The sequence below is a fragment of the Mesoplodon mirus genome (genome assembly GCF_964341445.2).
Source record: "Mesoplodon mirus genome assembly, chromosome: 14".
Taxonomy (NCBI): domain Eukaryota; kingdom Metazoa; phylum Chordata; class Mammalia; order Artiodactyla; family Ziphiidae; genus Mesoplodon; species Mesoplodon mirus.
In genome coordinates, this window is record NC_138990.1 from 43,205,280 (window position 1) to 43,231,338 (window position 26,059).

Here is a 26,059-nt window from a genome sequence, read left to right on the forward strand (position 1 = left end):
GGGTTTTCTCAACTTCAGTCCATTGATATTTGGGGAAGGTTAATTCTTTGTTGGGCAGGCTGTCCTGTACACTGTGGGAAGTTTAGCAGCATCTGTGGCCGTTAACCACTAGACGCCAGTAGCATGGACAACCCCCAACCCCCCAGTGTTATAATAATAAAACACATCTTTAGACAATGCCAGATGGCCTCTGGGGGTGGGATGGGCAAAACTGCACCAGGTTGAAAACCACTGGTCCAGAGTAAAAAACCGTGTTCTTTGTAAAGCTCTCAAAATGGCTTTAAAGGGGGTTACTATGTACTTTTTGGTAACACAAAGCACTCTTGAAACTAAAGGTGGTAAGGTGTGAGGAACAGTCATAATCATAGTTAAATGGATGAGTTATATGGTATGCGAATTACGTCTCCACAAAACTGTTAGAAGTCCTAAGTTAATTTTACTCTTTAAACTCAGTCATTCAGGGCTTCCCTGGTGGCGCAGTGGTTAAGAATCTGCCTGCCAATGCAGAAGACACGGGTTCGAGCCCTGGTCTGCGAAGACCCCATATGCTGTGGAGCAACTAAGCCCGGGCGCCACAACTACTGAGCCTGCACTCTAGAGCCTGTGAGCCACAGCTACTGAAGCCCACACATGTAGAGCCCGTGCTCCGCAACAAGAGAAGCCACCACAATGAGAAGCCTGCGCACCGCACACACAATGAGTAGCCCCTGCTCACCGCAACTAGAGAAAGCCCACGCGCAGCAATGAAGACGCAACACAGCCAAAAATTAATAAATGAAAATTAAAAAAACAAATTAGTCATTCAACTGGGGCTTCTGTGGTGGTCCAGTGGTTAAGACTCCGTGCTTCCACTGCAGGGGTCACGGGTTGGATCCCTGGTTGGGGAAGTTCTGCAAGCCACAAGGTGTGGAAAAAATAAATAAGCAAGCAAGTAAGTAAGTAAGTAAGTAAATAAATAAATAAATAAGCAAGCCATTCAACTTATTTCTGTGTAGAAAAGAGTTAACGTAGCAGGCCTAACTGTTGCTATCCTTTTTACTTTTCTCATGAGTATGGAATTTTAAAATGTGCCTAGTCCCCAGTATAAACCCTAGGCTCATTTCCAATGAACTTCCCTGGTAGACAACATCTCACACGTGCTATATAACTTACTACTGGAGGAATTAAGTGTGTGTCCTGGTGGCTGCACTGGGCAAGGACTCTTAGAAGCTTATGCCTGGTTTCCCCTGGACTTCACCCCCTTGCAAAGTATCTTTTCATTGCAATAAAGCTTAGTCATTAGTATGACTATAGGCTGAATCCTGTGAATCCTCTAAGCAAATCATCACATCTGGAGGCAGTCTTAGGGGCTCCTGACATAACCTCACAATTATATACTTAGTATCAGATATTTATATAAAACAGTAAGTACTCTAGTGAAAAAATAATAAATAGTATTTGTTCGGTATAGAAAGTGTTCACAAAGTACTTGTAAACACCTGTCTCCTTAAATGGACTATGAATGAAAGATATTTACCTTTTCAAGTATTTAAAACACAGAACATAATACAAAAATAAATATTCCACTTCAGAGAAGTGAGAATAAAGAATTTTGTATTAATAAGAACGACAGACTTTGCATCTACCATTTATTGGGTGCCTGCTATATGCTAATATGATGCTCGGTGCTTTAAATTGGTTATCTAATTCTTACAAAAACCTTTCAGGTAACTATGTACACCTCCTCCTTTTTAGATGAGATATTGAAGCTCAAAGAATCTACCTAAGTTGCTCAAATGCCAGAGCAGTAGTGTTAAGACAGAGATGGGATTCAAACCCAGGTTTACCTGATTCCAAAGCCATTATATTTCCACTATGACTTCAAGATGGTATAACACAAGAGGCTAATGAAGTAATAAATAGTTACTTTAACTTCCCTCTTAAATAACAGAAATAATATGTGGGCAGAGAGAAATTTAACACTTAAAAAAATTAATCACAAAAAGATTTAAAACTTGACTAAAATCCATTGAATGCAGCTATGGAAAAAAAAACTTTAAAGTACATTACTATTTGGTATTTAACAGATAATCATCATGAAAACTTAACTAAGTCAGTGAAACGTAAAAAGAGAGAAAGACAGTAACAAAGGCATTAATAACAAAGAAAATGCATAAATTAACTCACCATTCTTCCTTTATACTTTCAAGATTATCTACTTCTTTCATTCTCTTTTGCCTTACTGTAAAAGTAAAAAGAAAAATAAGGTAAAGTTCTTAATACAGTATTTTAAATAAATTCATTCCAACATATGCATTAAGATTCTTTACCATTAAGTTATTATGTACTCCTAAAGTAGCACTAAAGGGGTCTCAAGAACAATTGACCTAACTCAAAGCTGTCACTTTCACTTAAAGTAAAGCAATAAAAAGTAAATTTTGGATTTGGATAATCTGACAAAAGAAAGATTTCATAAAAGTCATGATGAGGGGAATTCCCTGGCGGTCTAGTGGTTAGGACTCTGTGCTTTTACTACCAAGGGCCCACGTTCAACCACTGGTTGGGAAACGAAGATCCTGCAAGTGCTCGCGGCCAAAAAAAAAAAAAAAAAAAAATTTATGATGAAAAATAATGTATGCTTTGGTCTAATAACAAACAAAAGTGAATGTAAACATTTCACTCAATCTCCAATAGTAACAAAATATCAAATCAATATAAACTCATTCTTTTTTTTCCAATGTAGATGATTTTTATTGTCAATATTCTTTTTTTAAACATCTTTATTAGAGTATAATTGCTTTACAATGGTGTGTTAGTTTCTGCTTTATAACAAAGTGAATCAGTTACACATATACATATGTCCCCATATCTCTTCCCTCTTGCATCTCCCTCCCTCCCACCCTCCCTACCCCACCTCTCTAGGTGGTCACAAAGCACAGAGCTGATCTCCCTCTGCTATGCGGCTGCTTCCCACTAGCTATCTATTTTACATCTGGTAGTGTATATATGTCCATGCCACTCTCTCACTTTGTCCCAGCTTACCCTTTCCCCTCCCCATATCCTCAAGTCCATTCTCTAGTAGGTCTGCAGAGTGAAGTCAGTCAGAAAGAGAAATACAAATACCGTATGCTAACACACATATATGGAATCTAAAAATAAAACAGAAAGAAAAAAAGACCAAAAAATGGTCAGAAGAACCTAGGGGCAAGACGGGAATAAAATAGAGCTCCTTCACAACAAGAGGAGCCACCTCGGCCAAGGACGACCCCGCAGTGCACAAGGCGGCAGCGCATCTGCGTCAGGACGGAAGCCTGAAAGGGGAGCCGTAGGGAGGGGCCAGTTTCAACTCCGTCACAATCGAATTCGGCCACACAATTGCGTGTTTGCTGAACCAGCCACTACGACTCTTAGATCCCACTCTTACAGTTTGTACTTGAAGCAGTTTTGAAGTCGAGTTTGACCGCGATCCTCTCTCACTGCGCAGGCACCGGTCCGATTCTACCAACCGTTGGTGAGAAATGATCTCGACGGCGGAAGTGGTGGAAGCAGAGGAAAGGGAGGTGCTAGGCCGCTAGGTCAAGCGCACGCGTTCGGAGGCCAGGAAGGAGGCGGAAGAGGGTGCCCGGGGGAAGAGGCTGAGCGAAGGGTTTGAATTTTCTCGGAGAAAGACGGGCCGGCCACGAGGAGAAAAGAAACAAGCCGCAGCAACATCTAAGCCCTTGAAAGCATCCCGAGAGAGGGGGGAAGGGAAAACAGCAGCCACCAGCGCAACCACTTGTGTCTTCCAGCCCTTCCCACCTCTCTTGCCCACCCCCACCAGCCCACGCTGCCTGGGACTTGAAATCTGTGGCCGAAGGACCGTCACCACATAACTTCAAGAATAATCAACCACCCTCCCTTCCCAAACCCACCCAAATTCACTCATCCAGCGTTTCCTTTTTTTAATCCACTCAGAACTTTTTTTCTAAGACCCCCCCCTCCCTACATGGAGTTGGGTGGGGGGGGGAATGAATACTGAGTTGGCCTTTATTTTTTTTAAGGAGACTTTTTGATCCAATGAGGCCCCCCAAATAATTGAGTTTTGGGTCCTCGTTGGTTGTTTTATTTTTTTTCTCCAAAATTTTAACCCCCTCGCCCCGTGAGCCCGAGGTGGGTAAAAACCTCGATCATGGGTTCGGGTCCCATAGACCCCAAAGAGCTTCTCAAGGGCCTGGATAGCTTCCTTAACCGAGATGGGGAAGTCAAGAGTGTGGATGGGATTTCGAAGATCTTCAGTCTGATGAAGGCAGCACGAAAGATGGTGAGCCGATGCACTTACTTGAACATTCTCCTGCAGACCCGTTCACCAGAAATATTGGTCAAGTTTATTGATGGTGGTGGTTACAAGCTTCTTAACAATTGGCTGACATATTCAAAGACAACCAACAACATTCCCCTCCTGCAGCAAATTCTCCTGACCCTGCAGCACCTACCACTCACTGTTGACCATCTCAAGCAGAACAACACAGCCAAACTGGTGAAGCAGCTGAGCAAGTCAAGTGAGAATGAAGAGCTCCGGAAACTGGCCTCAGTCCTTGTCAGCGACTGGATGGCAGTGATCCGCTCCCAGAGCAGTACCCGGCCTGCTGAGAAAGCTAAGAAGAAACGGAAAGAAGAGGGAAAGAGTCGAACCACCCCTCGTGAGCGACCGTTGACTGAGGTGAAGGCTGAGACTCGGGCCGAGGAGGCCCCGGAGAAGAAGAGGGAGAAGCCCAAGTCCCTCCGAACCACGGCGCCCAGTCACGCCAAGTTCCGCTCTACCGGACTAGAGCTGGAGACCCCGTCTTTGGGGCCTGTGAAGAAGAATGCCAGTGCAGTGGTGGTTTCTGACAAGTACAACCTTAAACCCATCCCCCTCAAGCGTCAGAGTTCCACAGCTGCCGCAGGAGTTGCTGTGCCCCGTGCAGAGAAGAAATACAAGCCACTCAACACAACACCCAATGCCACCAAAGAGATCAAAGTGAAGATCATCCCGCCACAGCCTGTGGAGGGCCTGGGCTTTCTGTATGCGCTCAGTTCAGCCCCTGTTCCAGGCATCAAAATTAAGAAGAAGAAGGAGGTGCTGTCAGCCTCAGCTGCCAAGCCAAGCCCATTTGAAGGGAAAACGAGCACAGAACCGAGCACAGCCAAACCTTCTTCCCCAGAGCCAGCACCTCCTTCTGAGGCTATGGACACAGAACGTCCAGGGACCCCAGTTCCCCCTGTTGAAGTCCCAGAGCTCATGGATACTGCCTCTTTGGAGCCAGGAGCTCTGGATGCAAAGCCAGTGGAGAGTCCCGGATATCCTAGCCAGCTGACCCGGAAAGGCAGGAAGAGGAAAGCTGTGACCTGGCCTGAGGAGGGCAAACTGGGCGAGCATTTCTATTTTGAACTGGATGCAACTGAACGAGTGAATGTGAATAAGATCAAGGACTTTGGCGAGGCAGCTAAGCGAGAGATACTGTCAGACCGACGCGAGTTTGAGACGGCCCGGCGTCTGAGCCACGACAACATGGAGGAGAAGGTGCCCTGGGTGTGCCCCCGGCCCCTGGTGCTGCCCTCGCCTCTTGTCACCCCTGGAAGCAACAGCCAGGAGCGGTACATCCAGGCTGAGCGGGAGAAGGGGATCCTTCAGGAGCTCTTCCTGAGCAAGGAAAGTCCTCACGAGCCTGATCCTGAGCCCTATGAGCCTATCCCCCCCAAACTCATCCCCCTAGATGAGGAATGTTCCATGGATGAGACCCCATATGTTGAGACCCTGGAGCCTGGGGGAACCGGCGGCTCACCCGATGGGGCGGGCGGTTCCAAGTTGCCTCCTGTTCTGGCCAATCTTATGAGAAGCATGGGTGCCGGGAAGAGCCCCCAGGGTCCTGGAGGAGGAGGCATCAATGTGCAGGAGATCCTCACCTTCATCATGGGTAGCCCTAACAGTCATCCCTCAGAGGAACTGCTGAAGCAACCAGACTATTCAGACAAGATCAAGGAGATGCCGGTGCCTCATGGACTCTTAGGTCCTGGTCCCATAGCCAATGGTTTCCCACCGGGAGGCCCTGGGGGCCCCAAGGGCATGCAGCACTTCCCCCCTGGGCCTGGCGGACCTATGCCAGGTCCCCATGGGGGCCCTGGGGGTCCTGGTGGGCCAGTGGGTCCACATCTCCTGGGTCCCCCACCCCCTCCCTGGGGGGGTGATCCCTTCTGGGATGGCCCAGGTGACCCCATGTGGGGTGGCCCAATGCGTGGGGGACGAGGTCCGGTGCCATACCATAGAGGCCGTGGTGGCCGAGGCGGGAGTGGACCACCTCCTCCTCCATTCCGAGGGGCCAGAGGAGGTCGCTCTGGAGGAGGACCTCCAAATGGACGAGGGGGCCCTGGTGGGGGCATGGTCGGAGGTGGTGGGCATCGTCCCCATGAAGGCCCTGGTGGCGGCATGAGCAGTGGCAGTGGACATCGTCCCCATGAAGGCCCTGGCAGTGGCATGGGCGGTGGGCATCGCCCCCACGAAGGCCCTGGTGGCGGTGGCATGGGTGGTGGCAGTGGCCATCGTCCTCATGAAGGCCCTGGTGGAGGAATGGGTGCTGGTGGTGGACATTGGCCCCATGAAGGCCCTGGACATGGGGGGCCCCATGGCCACTGGCCTCATGATGGCCCTGGTCACCGAGGCCACGACCACCGAGGGCCACCCCCTCATGAGCACCGTGGCCATGATGGCGCTGGGCATGGCGGAGGGGGCCACCGAGGGCATGATGGAGGCCACAGCCATGGAGGAGACATGTCAAATCGCCCTGTTTGTCGACATTTCATGAAGAGGGTAACTGCCGCTATGAGAACAACTGTGCCTTCTACCACCCGGGTGTCCATGGGCCCCCCCTGCGCTAGGGACCACCTGCCCGCCCTGCCCACACTCCTGTGAACTGCAGCCTTGCTCCTTCCACCCTTTTATGGCTTCTGTGAGGCCCATTTTCCCCTTTCCCCAGCTGATGAGGAGCCGGCCCCCTCAGTGCCCACCTGCCTGGGTTCCTGGAGGTTTTCTGATCACTGGTGTGCATTGATGTACATATTTTCCTCCAGTATGGGGAGGAGAGAGACTGGACACATTCTGTACCCTGGACTGCTGAAGAGGAGACCCGGTTGGCTTCACTTTTTGAGGAGATTTGCCCTTTATGCCAAGCGCCTCTCCGGTATTACCCTTTATGCCTGAGAACCTAAATGAAGCTGGTTATCCTGGAGAACACCTCTACTCTCCTCTTGTGGGTCCTCCACATGCACACAGAACTCTGACACGGGATCAGCTGCACTTATGAAATCATCCCCGCCAAATTCATGCTTCCTCATGGGGTGGGGAGATGGTAAAAGGGGTATTGTGTATCCCACTGCACTGACAGGACTCAATCAGGCTGGATTTGAGTTCTGGAATACATCATCCCCACTCCTCCCCTGACACAGGCTTTACATTGAGTCCTTTCTCAAGTAAGACGTTGCAATCTTCCGTGAACACCCAGGTTTGCATCATGGGTATGCTAGGTTCAATGATGGCAAATTCACATCGGCATCCGGTGAAAAGTTTTAGCTGGCATAGCCACTGGTTTAGCCACTGGTGGTGGTCCACCCTTGCCTGCAGCTCATTCTGGAAATTAAAACACTTCAGTGAGACCAGCTTTTCAACTGAAGCCCGGTGTGCTGGGCATGCCAGTCACACTACATGCACTGCCTCTGGGAGTTAGCGCGCTCCTGGCCCCCATCTGGAACCTTGTGGGTGTGAGGCCTCCAGCTCCCTTGACCTGTCAGCCACCTCTGAATCCCCACCAGGTGCCTTCCTGGGTGGATTCGATAAGATGACCTGCGCTCTCCCAGCCCTCTCCTTCACCTGTCTCAGCATCGGTTGTTTTCTATGAAAACAGTGGATTGGTTGGGTTTTGTGCAGGGTCTTGGGTTAGAGCCACAATGGATTTGAGGATGAGTATTTTCTTTTTTCTTTTGGTTTTGTATATTTTGTACATTAATAAGAAACAGTGGAAAGAGAAGTATTTAAAAAAAACAAGAGGAGCCACCTCAATGAGAAGCCCACGCACCACAACTAAGAGTAGTCCTCACTCGCTGCAACTAGAAAAAGCCCACGCACAGCAACAAAGACCCAACGCAGCCAAAAATAAATTAATCAGTTTTTTAAAAAATGGAGAGAAGCAAGAGTGAACATAGTTATTGTTCGGGGGGGGGCGGATAAAAAATTGTGGATTATTTTCTCTCTTTCCCAAACTTTCTGCAATACTCTTTTGCCCTTACAACAAAAATAATACAAGAAATAAGGAAACAAATCGATGTTTATAAGAGCCCAAGCCATCTGCCCTTTTTTTTTTTTTTTTTTGCGGTACGTGGGCCTCTCACTGTTGTGGCCTCTCCCGTTACGGAGCACAGGCTCCGGACGCGCAGGCTCAGCGGCCATGGCTCATGGGCCCAGCCGCTCCACGGCATGTGGGATCTTCCCGGACCTGGGCGCGAACCCGTGTCCCCTGCATCGGCACGTGGACTCTCAACCACTGCGCCACCAGGGAAGCCCCCATCTGCCCTTTGAGAGGTCCTGGAAGCAATGACAGACTAGAAGCAATAAGCATACCAAAAGCCTACATCTTGGCTTCTAACTAAAATTTTCCAAGAAAAGGAATCATGGCTCCTTAGAGAAACGACTGATTCCAGGGTTGGACAGAGAAAGAACAAATGAGCCCGAAATATCTTGCACCAGAAGGTAAGATGGTGTTCAGTGAATGATGAAGACATATCAAAAGGACACTGAAGCCACCTGAAGGGGTTCCCACTGGACAAGTCTGGGAAATGGAACATCAAAGTAAATAATGATACTAATGGATTATAGCTCATTGAATACAACAAAAACCCATGAGGAGTCCATACTATTAGATCTTAAAAAATCAGGAAAAGATGGACTTTTAAATAAATTCAACAGTCATATGGAATCACCACTACCAAGATAAATTCCAGATATATCCAAGATCTAAAATTTAAAAATTGAACCTGAGGGTGATGTCAGCAAAATGAAAGAATAGGCAGCTCCAAGCTCCTGTCCCCACAGAAACATTGAAGAACAAGCAGAAACCATTAGAACCAAGTTAGAACTCTGGAAAGTAGTCAAAGGTTTACAGCTATCAAGCAAATGATGAATCAAGAAAAATACAACTCAAAAACAGCAGGGAAAACAAACCAATTCAAAACTGGGCAAAGGATGTGAACAGACATTTCTCCAAAGAAGAAATATGAGTAGACAATAAGCACATGAAAAAGATGCTCAACATCACTAGTCCCAATGAGATACCACTTTATACACATCAGAATAGCTATTATTTAAAAAAAAACAAAAATAATAAGTGTTGACAGGGATATGGAGAAATTAGAACACCAGAATATTGCTGGTGGAAATGTAAAACAGTACAGCTGCTGTAGAAAAGGATTTGGTGGTTGAGGCATTACTCACAATAGCCAAGAGGTGGAAATAATCCAGATGTCCATCAACAGATGAATGTCTGAACAAAATGTGGTATATACGTACAACGGAATATTAATTAGCCGTAAAAAGGAATGAGGGCTTCCCTGGTGGCACAGTGGTTGAGAGTCCGCCTGCCAATGCAGGGGACACGGGGTCGTGCCCCGGTCCGGGAGAAGCCACAACAGTGAGAGGCCCGCGTACCACAAAAAAAAAAAAAAAAAAAAAGAAAGAAAGGAATGAAGTTTTGATACATTAAGGGACTGGGAGAAGAGAGGAATGTAGAATTACTGCATAACGGGCACAGAGTTTCTGTTAGGGACCATGAAGAAGTCTTGGAAATGGACAGTGGTAATGGTTACACACCACTGTGAATATTATTAATGCTGCTGAATTGTACACTTAAAATTGGTTAAGATGGCAAATTTTATGTTATATATGTAGGTATTTTACCACAATAAAAAAAACCTTAAAAAAGGCAAACGTTTTAATTATTAAAGAGAACATGGTAAAGTTCCCTTATAACCTGGAAGAGAAGACAACTTTCCTATAACTCAAATCCAGAAGCAATAAGGGAAAAGACTGATACATTTAACTATGTAAGAATAAAAAAATTTTTTTTAATTTCTACAAAGTAAAAACACAGATGACAAACAAAAACAAACAAATAAACAAAGGGAACTGGCATTACAACTAAAAGGTTAATATATAAAGAACTGATACAGAGAAGAAAAAGGCCAACAATCAAAAGGCAACAAACATGAACAGAGGCGTCTCAGAAAGAGAGAAGCAAATGGCCCTAAAATATGTGAAAAGATGTCAGTCTCACTTATAATGAAATAAATGCAATTGAAACTATATCATGATACCATTTCTCACCGATCAGACTGGCAAAAACTTACAAGTCTTGCAACACATTTTGTTGCTGAGAGTGTGGGGAAACAGCCTCAACCATTTTTGGTGGGAATGCAAAATGGCACATATCCGGGTAAGGGGATGTGGCATTACCTAGTCACCTATGCATATGACAAAGAATCTCTCCTTGACCAAACTGTAGTTAGGCTCCTCTGAGGCACCTTCTCAAGGAGGCATGACCTTGGGCTTCCATTTCTGTTCCTGTAGAGCCCAATTTTAGCAAGAATCCTGTTAAGCAGCCTTACCCAGAATCCCTCCACCCTTGATACCTGATCAAATTCCTCACTCTGCACTCCCCCCACAACCCCGCCACGATACTGATCACCCTGGCCTGCCTTCAGCAAGAATCTTGTAGTTCAGTTTAGCAAGAATCCCACCTTACCTTTGAGGTATCTCTCAGTAATTTTCCATCCACTGACCCATACCTTGCTCTTTGACTATAAATCCCCAGTTGTCCATCTTTTAAAAAAATTATTTTATTTATTTATTTATTTTTTGGCTGCATTGGGTCTTCATTGCTGTGCGTGGGCTTTCTCTAGTTGCGGCGAGCGGGGGCTACTCTTCGTTGCGGTGCGCGGGCTTCTCATTGTGGTGGTTTCTCTTCTTGTGGAGCACAGGCTCTAGGCGCACAGGCTTCAGTAGTTGTGGCACGTGGGCTTCAGTAGTTGTGGATTGCAGGCTCTAGAACGCAGGCTCAGTAGTTGTGGCGCACGGGCTTAGCTGCTCCGTGGCATGTGGGATCTTCCCGGACCCGGGCTCGAACCCGTGTCCTCTGCACTGACAGGCGGATTCTTAACCACTGCACCACCAGGGAAGCCCCTGTCCGTGTTATATTCAGAATCGAGTCCAGTTCCACACTGAGGTCTCTTTCCCCCTATCACAATAGTTTCTGCTTTGACTACTGTCCAGCTCTGTTTTTTCTTTGACACGTATATCTAGAAATCCCATTATCTAAAAATCCATCCCAATGATACTTTACCAAAAATATAAAAAGGTGAATACACTAGACTATTCGCTGTAGTATTATTTACAGCGTTGATTTTAACAGCAAAGCCTGTAAAAAACCTCAACTTGTCCATTAATAGGGACTTCTTGAATAAACTATGGTAAATCCACACAGTGGGATGTACTGTTAAGTGAAAAAAGCAAAATGGAGAAAAATATGTATGATATGGTACTGTTTATCTAAGAAAGAGGTGAACATGAATATACGTATATTTGTTTACATTAGGGAAAAATGAAAAAGTAAACCAAAAAATAAATAATAAGGTTACTTATAAAGTGGGAGAGAGTGCACTGGGTGAAGGGAGTAAGGGCAGAAGCTGGATTTCTCTGAATGTATCTTGATTTTTAGATCAACTTTGGACCCATGTAAATATTTTATGCACATATAAAACAAAGGTAAATTTTAAAAAAGCAATCCCTAAAAACTGAAAGTAAAACTGAAACGAATTAACTGAACTGACAGAGAGGAATTATTTCAAGTAAATTTAAAACATGGTAATTTTACCATATATCCTAGTGGGATGAACCCAAAGAGGAGAAATGAAGTTTCTAGTAGTCATATTATTAGCAATAATATATTAGTATTGTTTATATGAAAAGTATGGTATAAAGATAAAGCAGTGGGTCTCAACCAGGAGGCAACAGTGCCCCTAAGAAGATATGTGGCAATGGCCGGAGGCATTTTTGGGCTGTCACAACAACGGGGGTGGAGGGTGCTACTGGTATCTAGTAGATGAGGTTAGGGATGCTGCTGAAAATCCTACAAGGCACAAGACAGCCCCCACAAGAAAGTATTGCCCAAAATGTTAATAGTGTTGAAGTTGAGAGACCCGGAGATAAAGCAAAGAAGTAATTATGATCTGTCCCTGAAAACCAAGATTTTTTTTCAGAGTAAGAGTACAGAGATAGAAATATAAAAATCAAAGAAGCCAAGCAAAAATCCTGTCATCCTATATTTTAAATCGGAAACATCATTACGAACGTTATCATTTCTCTTAAGAAAATACATAGTGGCTCTGTCCACTGAAAAGGCCAAAAAGCAATAAGCAATAAGCAATAAGCTGCTGGCCTGGGTTGGCAGTCTGGTGGCAGGCGCCATCCTAAGCTCTGCCCGGTGCCTCAGTTCTTCCAGGTGCCCTACACGGCACTGACCATGCTCTTGACCCCCAGCCCCAGGGAGCGGGACTCGGCCACCGTGTACCGTGAGTGCAGGCAGGCGTGGGGTGCGTGGGGTGGGATGGCTCTGCCCCTGGCCCCACGAGCTGTCACCTTGCTCCACGCTGTGTCCCAGGGATGACCTTGGAGATGGCAGGGACGCTGATGGGAGCCACTGTCCATGGACTCATCGTGTCTGGTGCCCACGGGTCCCACAGGTGCAAGCAGACTGCGCTCCCAGGACAAGTGTCCATCTCCCCCAACGCGGTGAGTGCCCAGGCTACCCAGACCCACTGGGACCCCCGCTTCGGGGTCACTTGTTTCTTCCAGGGCCGTTTCTCCCCCAGGTCTCTTCATGGTGGTTTGGGGGCTCAGCTCTGCACACTATGCCCTCTCGTTCCTTCCCTGCTCCTGTAGCTGAGCCCAGGCCCTCCGTCCTCCCTGCTAACTCTGCTTCTGCTGGGTGCCTTCTAAACATGGAGTCAGACAACAGATCAGCAGGCCATCTGGAGGGGAGGAGGCGGACCCCAGAGAAGGGATGCGGTGGGGAAGGGCCACAGGCAGGGACAGGGGAGAGAGACAGCAGAACGGTTTGGTGTCCTGGCAGAGCCCTGGGCAAAACCTGACCTATGACCAGTCCTACCCATCCCTGAACGGGTGACTGCCAACGCCAACCCCACCCCCGGTGTGAAAGGGCTAGTACCCCTTCGTGTCTCCTCAAAGCAGGTCCCTTTTCAGCAATTAGGGGACGTGCCTCTATTTATCCATCAAGTTCATCTTCTATCCACCCCCCAGCCCTTTCTCCTTAAGCAAATGACATCACTCACCTCCACCGACATTTGGGAATTAATGGTATGAGAATAATACCACCAACACCCATGGTTCACCACCCGTAAGAAAACATTACAATGAAGTCCTTGTGTACCCCCCATCCCCAGACCCACCTGTAGCCCAGCTACAGAATGTGCCTGAGCACAGTGCAAAGTGGAGCTGTAGAGCCCCAGAGAGAGCGGGGAAGTCAGTCTCCCCTTCCCGTGGCCCACGGCCCCAGTCTAGGGATTGCCTGAGTCAGGGTCGGGGAGAGACTCTGCCCAGCTGCCCTCAAACCCCATCATGGTGCTATGAGCCTGGGATCAGAGGGATTGCGACCTGCAGATTCACCCTCCCCTCTTCCATGCCTAGGCCCCACTGAGGCCTCTACAAGTGCCCTCCCCAAAGCTACTGGGTCACTGTCTGGGTGAGGGTGGAACAGAGGGTGGCAGTGGCCTTGGGTTGGAGAGCAGGAGCTGGGCAGGGCCTGGGATGCCAAGAAGTAGGGAGCAGGAGGCTGAGAACCCCTCCCGGGAGGCGGAGCCTCGTGTGAGCCAAGGCGAGAAGCATTCAGGTGCCTCTTGGTAGTTCCAGCTCTGTTGTTCCATCGACTTCACTTACGAAACACAAATTCATAGATAAAATCATCACGAATTTCAAGACAGCAGAGCATTAACTCCCAAGTGCAGTGCCTTCTGAATGTGGGACCCTGTGCAACTGTGCTGGTTCCACACTGGTGAAGCCCTGCCCATCTCCCTCTTTCCTCACCCACCAAAGGCAACCCCTGTCCTGAATTGGGTGGCTGTTACTCCCATGCATGCCTTGAATGTATTTTATTACATATGTGTCTTCCTCTGCATGCTAGGTAGCACCGTTCTGGTTTTGACATTTATCTGCGTCATCATGCATCACACTGTCTGCTCCTGGATCTGTCTCCCCACCCACTCCAAGCCCCTTATTGTGGATGCACAGGATCACTTATTCATCACCGTAACCACAGGGTCTAGCACGCAGAAGTCAGCCCCAATGAACGTTTGCTTAAAAAAAGAGAGAGAGAGAGGCGAAGGGGGCTTAGACCCACAGTGGCATGGATGCCTGCAGGAGGCAGAGGGTCAGAAGAAGGACCACTCTGGGCCCTTAGATCTCCCTCTCCTGCTGGGCTGGTTGGGAGGAGGGGCACCCCGCATCCTTGGGCTTGGGCTGAGGGTCCCTCTGCTCCCACTGGGAGGTACTCCTGCCCGGCCCCTGGGTATCCCCACCTCCGTGGGTTGGAGACATCACCCCCACTGAGGTCCTGTCCTGTCCCACAGACTCGTCTCTACTCCATTGCAGCCACTGTGGTTGCTGTGACGTACCCCGTGTGCAGTAGTTTGCTCTGCCTGGGGGTGAAGGAGCGACTGGGTAGGTGCGGGGTGCAGGCAGGGTGTGGGAAGCAGAAGCTGCGGCCGGGCTCCTCTTGGGCGTGGGTTTGGGTTTTGAACTCCACCAAGCCAAGATGTCCCCTTCCTGTGTTGCAGATGCCTCTGCCCGAGCCTCCGGCCAGGGCCTGAGCTTCCTGGCTGGGCTGCGGCTCACAGTCCGGCACCCGCCCTACCTGAAGCTGGTCATCTCCTTCCTGTTCATCTCGGCAGCCGTTCAGGTACCTCTGGCCAGGCTGATCCCCACTGGCTTGGCTCTGGCCATACTGGCCCTGCGTAGGTTCAGGTGTCTCTCGTCCCCACGGCACCAGAGAGAAACCAGTGGCTGGCAAGCGCCTGGCGAGGCTGGTGCTGGGAGGAGAGAAACCTGCCTAGAGCTTGTGGGGCTGGGGAGGGTCAGGGCCCAGACACCAGGAAGCTGACGCTGTCTCGGGTGGTTCTCAGCTGTGCCGGGGAGGGGGACTAGGAATGGCATTTATACCTGTGTCAGGGATAAGCGTCCTTCGTTGGGGAGGGGACTGCGTGATGGCGGTAGGAACCGGACGCTTGAGGTCCCAAAGGGGAGGCCAGACTTGAGACCCTAGCCTTGCCCTTGACTTCCACGTTTCTGCCATTTCCCATACACGCCCACTTCCTGGCGACCTCCTCAGGTGGAGCAGGGCTACCTGGTCCTGTTCTGTGCACACGCCTCCCGGCTACATGACCATGTGCAGAGCCTGGTGATAACCATCCTGGTGAGGGGACCTGGGGCGGTAGAGGCAAGGGCGCTCGGGGGCCTGAGTTGGGGATGTGTGACCCTTGCCGTGACACACGTGGCCGGACTTCCGGTGGTCAGTGTTCTGGACTCTGCTGTGGTCTTGGTCACCTGCATTTCAGCCGAGGGTGGAATTGGGGCCAGGGTCATAAAGTTCACAGCCACTGTTTCCAGCCAGGGTGCAAGGTCAACGTCGAGCGTCCCTCCTAAATGTCAGGGCTTTGAGGGCCTGGCACAGGCACAGGCGCAGGGGGCGTGTCCTGGGCTGTGATGATTCTGTCCGCTCACAGGTCTCGGCAGTGCTGAGCACCCCGATGTGGGAGTGGGTTCTGCAGCGATTTGGGAAGAGGATGTCGGCCTTCGGGATCTTTGTGAGTGAGGCAGGAAGCAAGGCCTGGAGGGATATGGGGGGGGGCAGTGACCTGGGAGCCTGAGCCTCCTGGGGACCGGCAGTGCTCAGTGCCTAGCAGGGGACCAGGCGCAGGGGGTCATCAGTAGAGCGGTGAGTGGGTGCATCAAAGAGCCGTTGAGGGGGGGTGATGCAGGTGGAGGGAGCAGCTAGTGTGTCTGTCTCCCTAGGGGATGGTGCCATTTGCAATCCTGCTGGCTGCTGTGCCCACAGCACCCGTGGCATACGTCGTGACCTTTGTATCTGGCGTGAGCATTGCCGTGTCCTTGCTGCTACCCTGGTAGGCTGGGTGAAGGGAAATGGGAGTGGGAGCCTCACGTCCTTCCTACTGGGTATCCCTCCTCCTTCACATCAACCTGCTGTCCCAGGCCTTGTGCACAGGCTGCGCTGGGGAGGGGCCCTCCCCGCCTTGCGGGAGATGGAGGCTGCCAGCGCCATCTGTGGAGCCCTCCCGAAAGAGCGCCAGGCGGCAGGAATGGTGGACAGCTGTGTGTTGGGGAAATATTGCCTGACTCTGTGGGCCGGTCCTGGGCAGCGGGGACCCAGGGGTGAATCTGACTCACTCTCTGTCCCCAGAGAGCTCCTGGGCTGGTGGCTGTGGGGAGGATAAAAGGGATAATTCTGCAGCCCCCTCCCCCAGGTCCATGCTTCCAGATGTGGTGGATGAATTCCAGCTGCAGCACCAGCACGGCCCAGGGCTGGAGACCATCTTCTATTCATCCTATGTCTTCTTCACCAAGCTTTCAGGTGCAGGCGCCCTGGGCATCTCCACTCTCAGCCTGGAGTGAGTCACAGAGCTGGGCTGTACCAGAGGCACAAAAGACTAGCGGCGTGGGAAGCAGAGGGCAGAGTCCCCCACCTTAGCCAGCCAGGGGTCACCCGTGGGTCCGGAGGGTGTGTGGGAACCTCCACCCTAGCTTTCTCTGTGCACATGACTGGGAGGGGCCCTTCTTGGTGGCTGTACCCCCTCTGAAGCCTCTGCTTCCCACATTCTCAGCTTTCTCTGAACTCCTCCCTGGTCTGTTTGTTCCCTCACACTCCGTCCCCCATAGTTGGGCTGATGTGGCCAGGAAACTATCCAAGTTTCAGGATAGCGTGGTGGTTGGGCATTTGGGACCCCTCCGTCAGGAAGCCAGGCTCTGAGCTGGATGCATGGGATGGTGTTTCCCCAGCTTTGCGGGGTATGAGCCAGGAGCCTGCAAGCAGGCGGAACAGGTAGTGGTGACCCTCGAAGTCCTCATCGGTGCCATGCCCACCTGCATGATCCTCATCGGTCTGTGCATCTTCCTGGTCGGCCCCACTCCAAAGGTGCCACGTCGGAACAGCTCCCGCTCCCTTGGGAGGTAGGCACCTCTCGCACACGGGTATACACAGGAGGGCTGCCAACGCCCGGGAGGCATGCAGATGTGCACGGCTCTCATTTGGTCACCTCCACCTGATGTCCCACAAGCATGGCAGTCAGTCTAAATGGGCCCCAAACCGAATTTATCTTCTTCCCCAATCGCTGCTCCTGCTGTGCCTCGGGCCCGGTGGATGGCACCACCCTCCAGCCTGGGAGCCGTCTCCCGCTCTCCCCGCCGCAGGCTGCACCGAGCAGCTCTCTCTGACCTTGTTCTTCCCCCTGCGAACCACCACCCCCCATCCCACTGCCCGAGGGTGATCTGCTCACTGTCTGGCTTTCGCAGTGGACTGGGGGGACCTTGAAAGCTGGGTCTGTTTTCTTCATGTTTGCGTCCCAAGAGCTCAGCCCAGAGCCTGAGGCCAAGCAGGCGCTGCAGTATCAACACGTCTGGTCCAGCAGACGTTCACGAGCCTTGTCCACGTTTTTGCCGACGCTCATGCGTTTACAAACACGAGTCCATGTAGATACAGAGGACCACGCACGATAGGCAGGAAGTGGCTTTGTCATGGGTCCCTCACTGCTTGCTGTGGACGGCCTGGGACTCCAGCCCATCTTACTGAGCTCATGCGCTACACTCGGGGAATAACAGGTGGATGGGGAACTGCTTGGTGGGACTCGGGAGAACAGGGTTTTAGCTTCATTCACGGGGTTGAGAAGGGGAGGAGCTGCTAGAGAGACAAGGAGCAGCCACTGACACTTCCACGGGGCCCCACCCACGTCCTCCTTCCCTTTGGCTTCTTCCCTTTCCGACAGGAGGACCAGCTACAGCCTCGCTTGAACTTGAGACTCGTGTGAGCTGGAGCGGCAGGAGCAGCGTCTTCTGGACTCCAAGTCCCCCTTTCTTCTCAGCCCTTCGGCACCCCTGCTTCCCAGTTTACACACGACCTGTCTTTTCCCCTGGGATATGGCGTCTTCGGTGACTCTCCTGAAGGGAGTGGCCTGGGCTCCAGGACCCCCACCTGTCATGTCTTGCCTGTTGACTGCAGGACATCTCAGATAGGCCTGTGCCCCTGACTACCCAGCTCCAGGCAACCTGTGACCTGGAAAGCATACCAGTAGCAACTATTCCTGGAAAAAGGAAGCCCCTACCAGCCTGGTCTGCAGACTTCCTGTGGGAGCACCAGGCCCACCAACCTGCTTGGATGGCAAAGCTACCTGACAGGACAGACACACAGAACTCGTTTCCCCTGATGTTCCACTGGATGTCTGAGAGAGGCTGACAGCACGTGAGTGGGCAGAGTGGGGACAGACGGACATGCTGGGCTGTCCAATTAGGAGAGAGACAGATGCAGCGAGGCCAGAAGACCCCAGAGGGAGCGAATGGGGCCAGTGGTGGGGATACACTGAGCAGGGCATGAGGTGTTTCTTTCCCTTTGTACAGCTAAGTGGATGACACTGTTTCTAGAAGCGGACACTGACTGATATTGAGCCACCGAAGATCCAGCATTTTTATGAACAAAAGTTACTTTTGTGGAAATATTTTTCTGAAAGTTTATCTTTTTGTTTTTCTGGCTGTGCCTCACCACATGCGGGATCTTAGTTCCCCGACCGGGGATGGAACCCGTGCCCCCTGCAGTGGAAGTGCGGAGTCTTAACCACTGGGCGGCCAGGGAAGTCCCCTGAAAGTTTATCTTATAAAAGCACAGGAACCACCGTTTTCTAGAGGCCATGTCTTTGGGGAAGAAAGATCCACTGAGATTTATTTTTTCAGAAACAAATTAAAGGGTTTATCTTCTATTGAGTCTGTAAAATTTGCCTGTGGCCAGCCTTCTCATCCCACCTCCTGGGAAAGCCCTGTCCCGAGGAGGGAAGGGGAGGGTGCCTGATGTCACTGAAACTGGCTGTGGCCCATCAGCCACAGTTAAGGCGGTTAAGAATCCGCCTGCCAATGCAGGGGACACGGGTTCGAGCCCTGGTCCGGGAAGATCCCACATGCCGTGGAGCAACTAAGCCCTTGCGCCACGACTACTCAGCCTGCGCTCTGGAGGCCTCGAGCCACAACTACTGAGCCCGCGTGCCACAACTACTGAAGGCCACGCGCCTTGAGCCCATGCTCCGCAACAAGAGAAGCTACCGCAGTGAGAAGCCCACGCACCGCAACAACGAGTAGCCCCCACTCTCCTCAACTAGAGAAAGCCCGCGGGCAGCAGTGATGACCCAACACAGCCAAAAATAAATTAATTTAAAATAAATAAATAAATATCCCTCTATTTACAAAGACTGCTTACCCTTTTTTGACGGAGTTCAGAAACTGCTGACTTGCACCATCAGAATAACCTCTGAAATCATCATTGACTGTGAATCCATTTTTCCATAATTTTATACTTACATCTGCCTGCAAAGCAGTAAGAAACAAGATGCATCATGTTAATAAATGAAGTGTACTAATAAACTAAAAGCCCCTTGAAACTTTCTTCTATCAGTGTATATTTTCTGTATCAATCTTTTCTTTAAAATAGAGATATAACTGACATATAACCTTGTATTAGTCTTAGGTATACAACATAATCGTTTGATATATATATCTATTGCAAGATGATTACAGAAGTGTACTTAACATCCACCACCGCACACAGCTACAAATTTTTTAAATATACCATTCTTAACAGCAAGCTTCAAATGTAAAATATCAAAAATTATAATGTATACATAAAATATGGTTCATAATGAATAATATTTTCAAATAATTCATTAATAAGCTTCTTTAAGAGAGGTCATTTGCAAAAATATTCTGTGCCCTGTCTAAGAGGACACTAAAGCTTTCTGGCCAGAACAGACTTCTCAACAGTTTAGAGAATGACTCTGAAATGACTTGAATATTAAGAAGAATAAAGGGGGAAAAAAAACTATGAGTAATTAATGGCTATTCCTTCAAATATAAACTATCAGTGTTACTGTTATCAATATTTCATCTCTCAACATCTTGTTGATCATCTCCTAAGAACATTATTTATTCACTCATTGAATCAAAGAAGTCACTGTAGAAATACAGAAAGGTTCAGAAATACAGTAGGATGCAGGGATGCTTCAGGCTGAACACAGAAGGACTTATAAAAAACCATTTAAGAAAATAGACTATTAGAGGCCTTCCCTTGTCTCTAGCATTTATTCATTCAGCATATGTTTATTGAGTGCCTAATATGTAACAGACACTCCACTAAGATGTTAGGGAAAACAATCACAATAATGATAGCATATATTATTAGCCTGCCTGCCTATCTATCTGTCTGTCTGTCTATGTACTTATCTGGGAGAGCACTTGTGTGTACACTTACATGTACCAAACACTGTTTAAAGTACTTTCCCTACATGTATTTATTTAATCCTCCTAAAATCCACACAAGGTGGGTATTATTATCCTTTTTATAGATGGGAAATTAGAAACACAAAAGATTAATTAAATTGCCCAATATCACATGGTCAGTAAGGGTGGAGCTGGGGTTGGAATCCATACTCTTAACCACTATATTATATTACCTCTTTTTTTTTTTACCTATAACCAAACTGCCAAGACTCTGCTCTCATGGTACTCACAGAAAAGAAAGAGAACTAAAAAAATTGTACAAATGAACTTACTTACACAAAAGAAATAGAGTCACAGATGTAGGAAACAAACTTATGGTTACCAAGGGGGAAAGTGGCAGGGAGGGATAAATTGGGAGATTGGAATTAACACATATATAAAACAGACAACTAATAAGGACCTGCAGTATAGCACAGGGAATTCTACTCAATACTCTGTAATAACCTATACAGGAAAAGAATCTAAAAAAGAGTGGATATATGTATATGTGTAACTGACTCACTTCGCTGTACAGCAGAAACTAATACAACATTGTAAATCAACTATACTCCAATAAAAATTAATTAAAAAAAAAGAAAAGAATGAGAACAAAACAAATAGGAAAAGAGTACATAAAGATACTGAGGAGGGGAATTCCCTAGCAGTCCAGTGGTTAGGACCGGTACTTTCACTGCTGAGGGCCCGGGGTTCAATCCCTGGTCAAGGAACTATCCCACAAGCTGCATGGGCCAAAAAAAAAAAAGACACTGAGGAAAACAGAAGAAACTTAAAAACAAAAACGCAAAAACGATAATTAATACACTTATATAAGAGAGGATGTTTGAAAGGGAGTAGGAGGGAATATTCAGGGAGCAAAAGAGCTCTTAGAAACTTAAAATGGAAATTAAACAAAAGGATTGAATATAAGGTTGAAGAAATATTACAATTAAAATAGAACAAAACAACAAAGAGGTGGAAAACAGGAGAAATAATGAGACTCAGTCCCAGAGATCCATTATCTAAGTAAAAATATTCTAGAGAGACAGGAAACAGAGGGGAGCAAAATATCGAGAAGCAACATGAGAAAATGTCCTAGAAGAGTAAAATACAAGTTTCTGTATTGAATGAATGAAAAAGAATCTATACCAAGGTATAGATACGGCCTTCTATCAGAGTTCAGGGATAAATTAATGACAGCCACAAAGAAAATAAAGGCAAACTGGAAGGGAAAAAACTACTAATTCTAGTGAAAATTTTAAAGGCAGTCAGGAAAAGAAATGTCATCACACACTACATGACTCAGTGATGCTGGACAGTATTTACAAAGTCATAAAGATATAAACAATGATAATTGATTTAATCCCTAATTATGATATAATTATGTTAGTCAAATGAGAGGAGGTGGTTTGGGGATGAGGGGAAGGAAGAATAAGAGCTAAATTCTCATTTTCTATTTTAAAAAAGTCAATACATAATTTGAAAAAACTAAAAAATCAAGAACTATCATTTTTAGTATATTCTTAGAAATACAGTCTTTATACAAGAAGAAATAGTTAAGACTACCTCTGGGTAGTGATTACCTCTGGGAATTAGATATCATGGCCATGGAGGAACTGGGCTGCTATTTTTCAACCTAAGCCCTTCAGACTTCAGTCTGAAGAACTAAAGAACTCTCTTCGAGCTCTCAATGCAGGGGGTCCGGATTCGATCCCTGGTCAGGGAACTAGACCTCACATGCGTGTCGCAACTAAGAGTTTGCATGCCACAGCTAAGGAGCCCGCCTGCCGCAACTAAGACACAGTGCAACCAAATAAAATAAATAAAAAATATATTTAGAAAAAATTTTAAGGCAAATTAGAGTAAAGGGATCTCTTTCATGTCTGACTTCGAAAAGCCAGCGAGATTCTCATAATTGCTGCTGCCTTCAGTCTGCTGTGATATGGCATTTTGATTGAAGTACATTAAAAAAAACAAAAATCAAGCCTCAAACAGATATGTAGTTGCAAAAAGCATTTTAATAGCTTTTCCAAGATACTACCTCAAAATGTAGTAAGTGGTAGTATCTCAAAAGTTAGTTGAGGGCTTCCCTGGTGGTGCAGTGGTTGAGAGTCCGCCTGCTGATGCAGGGGACACAGGTTCGTGCCCCAGTCTGGGAAGATCCCACATGCCGCGGAGCGGCTAGGCCCGTGAGCCATGGCTGCTGGGCCTGTGCGTCCGGAGCCTGTGCTCCGCAACGGGAGAGGCCACAGCAGTGAGAGGCCTGCGTACCGCAAAAAAAAAAGTTAGTTGAAAATATCACATGATAACCCTTAAGTAGAATCTAAAAAAATGATACAAGTGAATATATTTACAAAACAGAAACAGACTCATAGATATAGAAAACAAACTTATGGCTACTGAAGGGGAAAGGTGGGGTGAGGGATAAATTAGGAGTTTGGGATTAACAGATAAACACTACTACATATAAAATAGATAAACAACAAGGGACTCCTGCATAGCACGGGGAACCTATATTCACTATCTTGTAATAACCTATAATGAAAAAGAATTTGAAAAATATATATAACACATATATTTTATGTATATTATATATATCATATATTTTTATATACATTATATATATTATATATATTATATATATATAAAAAAACTGAATCACTTTGCTGTACATCTGAAACTAACACAACTTTTTTCTTTTTTTGGCCATGCCGCGTGGCTTGTGGAATCTTAGCTCCCCAGCGAGGGACTGAACCTGTGCCCTCAGCAGGGAAAGCTCAGAGTCCTAACCACTGGACGGCCAGGGAATTTCTTAACACAACATTTTAAATCAACTGTACTTCAATTAAAAAAAAAAAAAAAAAGTCGAGGGACCTCCCTGGTGGCACAGTGGCTAAGAATCCGCCTGCCAATGTAGGCGACACAGGTTCAATCCCTGCTCTGGGAAGATCCCACATGCCGTGGAGCAACTAAGCCCGTGTGCCACAACTACGGAGCCTACGCTCTAGAGCCTGCAAGCCACAGCTACTGAGCCCACGTGCCACAACTACTGAAGCCTGCGCGCCTAGAGCCTGTGCTCCTCAACAAGAGAAGCCATCGCAGTGAGAAGCATGCACACTGCAACGAAGAGAAGCCCCCGCTCGCCGCAACTAGAGAAAGCTCACGTGCAAAAATGAAGACCCAACGCAGCCAAAAATAAATAAATAAAAAATAAATTTATTAAAAAAATAGTTAGTTGAGAATCTGAACATGGAATCTTAAACTTAAAGGTATATTTATTAATATGACAATAATCCTATCAGAAATATCTTTTAAGTTTTGGGAAGCTGTCAAGTGCATGATGGCAGGTTATCAAAATTCTTACTTTCACTTAAAAAAGTTGATAAAATCGTATCTTATCATTTGCAATAAATACTGTAAGTTGTTTCCCTTGAAGTGTCAGATTTACTTCATACATTTTGAGAAAATGTCTGCAGAATATCCAAGACTGAATAACTAGTTGTCTGTAAATCACTTTCATGTAAAAACAGTACACCATGAAAAAGCAGAGTGTTCAGCTTGTATCTCAAGCAATGGTACTTTTCCTTAAGATACTTCTGTATATTCTAGAAATGTTTTACATACACTTCATATTTTATCACATAGAATATTGTAAGATGTGTATTAAAGAGCTGGGGATTAATGAAATGTGTCAATTTTACTGCTTCATCAAGGAAATTTTTAATTGAAACGAGTGTTTTTTCCCCCTGCAAGTTCAAGGAAAGAATACAGTAGTTACTGGTACAGAGTAGTGTCACTACCTCAATTCCTCCTAAGGTGCCAGTTTTGCCGACCACTGCTTTTGCAGTATCGGTGCAAACTCAACACAGTGAAAACAGTAAATAGTATCTTACTATTATTATGAAAACAGTTTTGACCTCTAAAGGGCCATATGTTGAGAAGCACTGGGAAAGAAAAAATTTATGGACACTTACCTGTTTCTTTTGTTCAGTGGGAGACAAACATTTGGCACCAACCTTCTGAGCTTCCTCAAAAAGGCTGTCAACAAAATATTCACTATTTGTTTGTTGATTATCACTAAGAGGTTGGTGGTCAGATCCTGTTTCACAAACCCTATACACACACACAAAAAAGAAAAATAAGCACTATTAACCATTAATTCTCTTAAAAATTTACACAAATTGTTTTCGTTAAAGGATCTAGAACTGACATGCTACCTCCACGCCTGCAGTTGAGACTCTCTTCTGAATTAACACAGGAGATATGTGGCCTCGGGAAGTCGTTAACACTTGTGGTCCAGAGCAGGGTTTTCTCAACTTCAGTCCATTGATATTTGGGGAAGGTTAATTCTTTGTTGGGCAGGCTGTCCTGTACACTGTGGGAAGTTTAGCAGCATCTGTGGCCGTTAACCACTAGACGCCAGTAGCATGGACAACCCCCAACCCCCCAGTGTTATAATAATAAAACACATCTTTAGACAATGCCAGATGGCCTCTGGGGGTGGGATGGGCAAAACTGCACCAGGTTGAAAACCACTGGTCCAGAGTAAAAAACCGTGTTCTTTGTAAAGCTCTCAAAATGGCTTTAAAGGGGGTTACTATGTACTTTTTGGTAACACAAAGCACTCTTGAAACTAAAGGTGGTAAGGTGTGAGGAACAGTCATAATCATAGTTAAATGGATGAGTTATATGGTATGCGAATTACGTCTCCACAAAACTGTTAGAAGTCCTAAGTTAATTTTACTCTTTAAACTCAGTCATTCAGGGCTTCCCTGGTGGAGCAGTGGTTAAGAATCTGCCTGCCAATGCAGAAGACACGGGTTCGAGCCCTGGTCTGCGAAGACCCCATATGCTGTGGAGCAACTAAGCCCGGGCGCCACAACTACTGAGCCTGCACTCTAGAGCCTGTGAGCCACAACTACTGAAGCCCACACATGTAGAGCCCGTGCTCCGCAACAAGAGAAGCCACCACAATGAGAAGCCTGCGCACCGCACACACAATGAGTAGCCCCTGCTCACCGCAACTAGAGAAAGCCCACGCGCAGCAATGAAGACGCAACACAGCCAAAAATTAATAAATGAAAATTAAAAAAACAAATTAGTCATTCAACTGGGGCTTCTGTGGTGGTCCAGTGGTTAAGACTCTGTGCTTCCACTGCAGGGGGCACGGGTTGGATCCCTGGTTGGGGAAGTTCTGCAAGCCACAAGGTGTGGCAAAAATAAATAAGCAAGCAAGTAAGTAAGTAAGTAAGTAAATAAATAAATAAGCAAGGCATTCAACTTATTTCTGTGTAGAAAAGAGTTAACGTAGCAGGCCTAACTGTTGCTATCCTTTTTACTTTTCTCATGAGTATGGAATTTTAAAATGTGCCTAGTCCCCAGTATAAACCCTAGGCTCATTTCCAATGAACTTCCCTGGTAGAC

General features: G+C 47.2%; 2 protein-coding genes across 2 annotated transcripts; both read left to right on the forward strand.

Moving 5' to 3' along the window:
- Positions 1-4,139: 4,139 nt before the first annotated feature.
- LOC309815503 (serine/threonine-protein phosphatase 1 regulatory subunit 10-like) lies at positions 4,140-6,428 on the forward strand (the record flags this gene model as incomplete). Its single annotated transcript, XM_082642381.1, has 3 exons — positions 4,140-4,341; positions 4,424-6,139; positions 6,207-6,428. Exons 1-3 carry the CDS (start codon positions 4,288-4,290, stop codon positions 6,426-6,428), a joined length of 1,992 nt encoding a protein of 663 aa, XP_082498507.1. The 5' UTR covers positions 4,140-4,287.
- Positions 6,429-10,460: 4,032 nt separating this feature from the next.
- Positions 10,461-19,685, forward strand: LOC309815504 (sphingosine-1-phosphate transporter MFSD2B-like; the record flags this gene model as incomplete). Its single annotated transcript, XM_082642382.1, has 11 exons — positions 10,461-10,475; positions 12,531-12,609; positions 12,699-12,829; positions 14,683-14,773; positions 14,890-15,011; positions 15,441-15,524; positions 15,835-15,915; positions 16,124-16,233; positions 16,594-16,737; positions 17,126-17,296; positions 18,109-19,685. The coding sequence occupies 11 exons, from the start codon at positions 10,461-10,463 to the stop codon at positions 18,131-18,133; spliced, it is 1,053 nt and encodes a 350-aa protein (XP_082498508.1). The 3' UTR covers positions 18,134-19,685.
- Between the last annotated feature and the right edge of the window lie 6,374 nt (positions 19,686-26,059).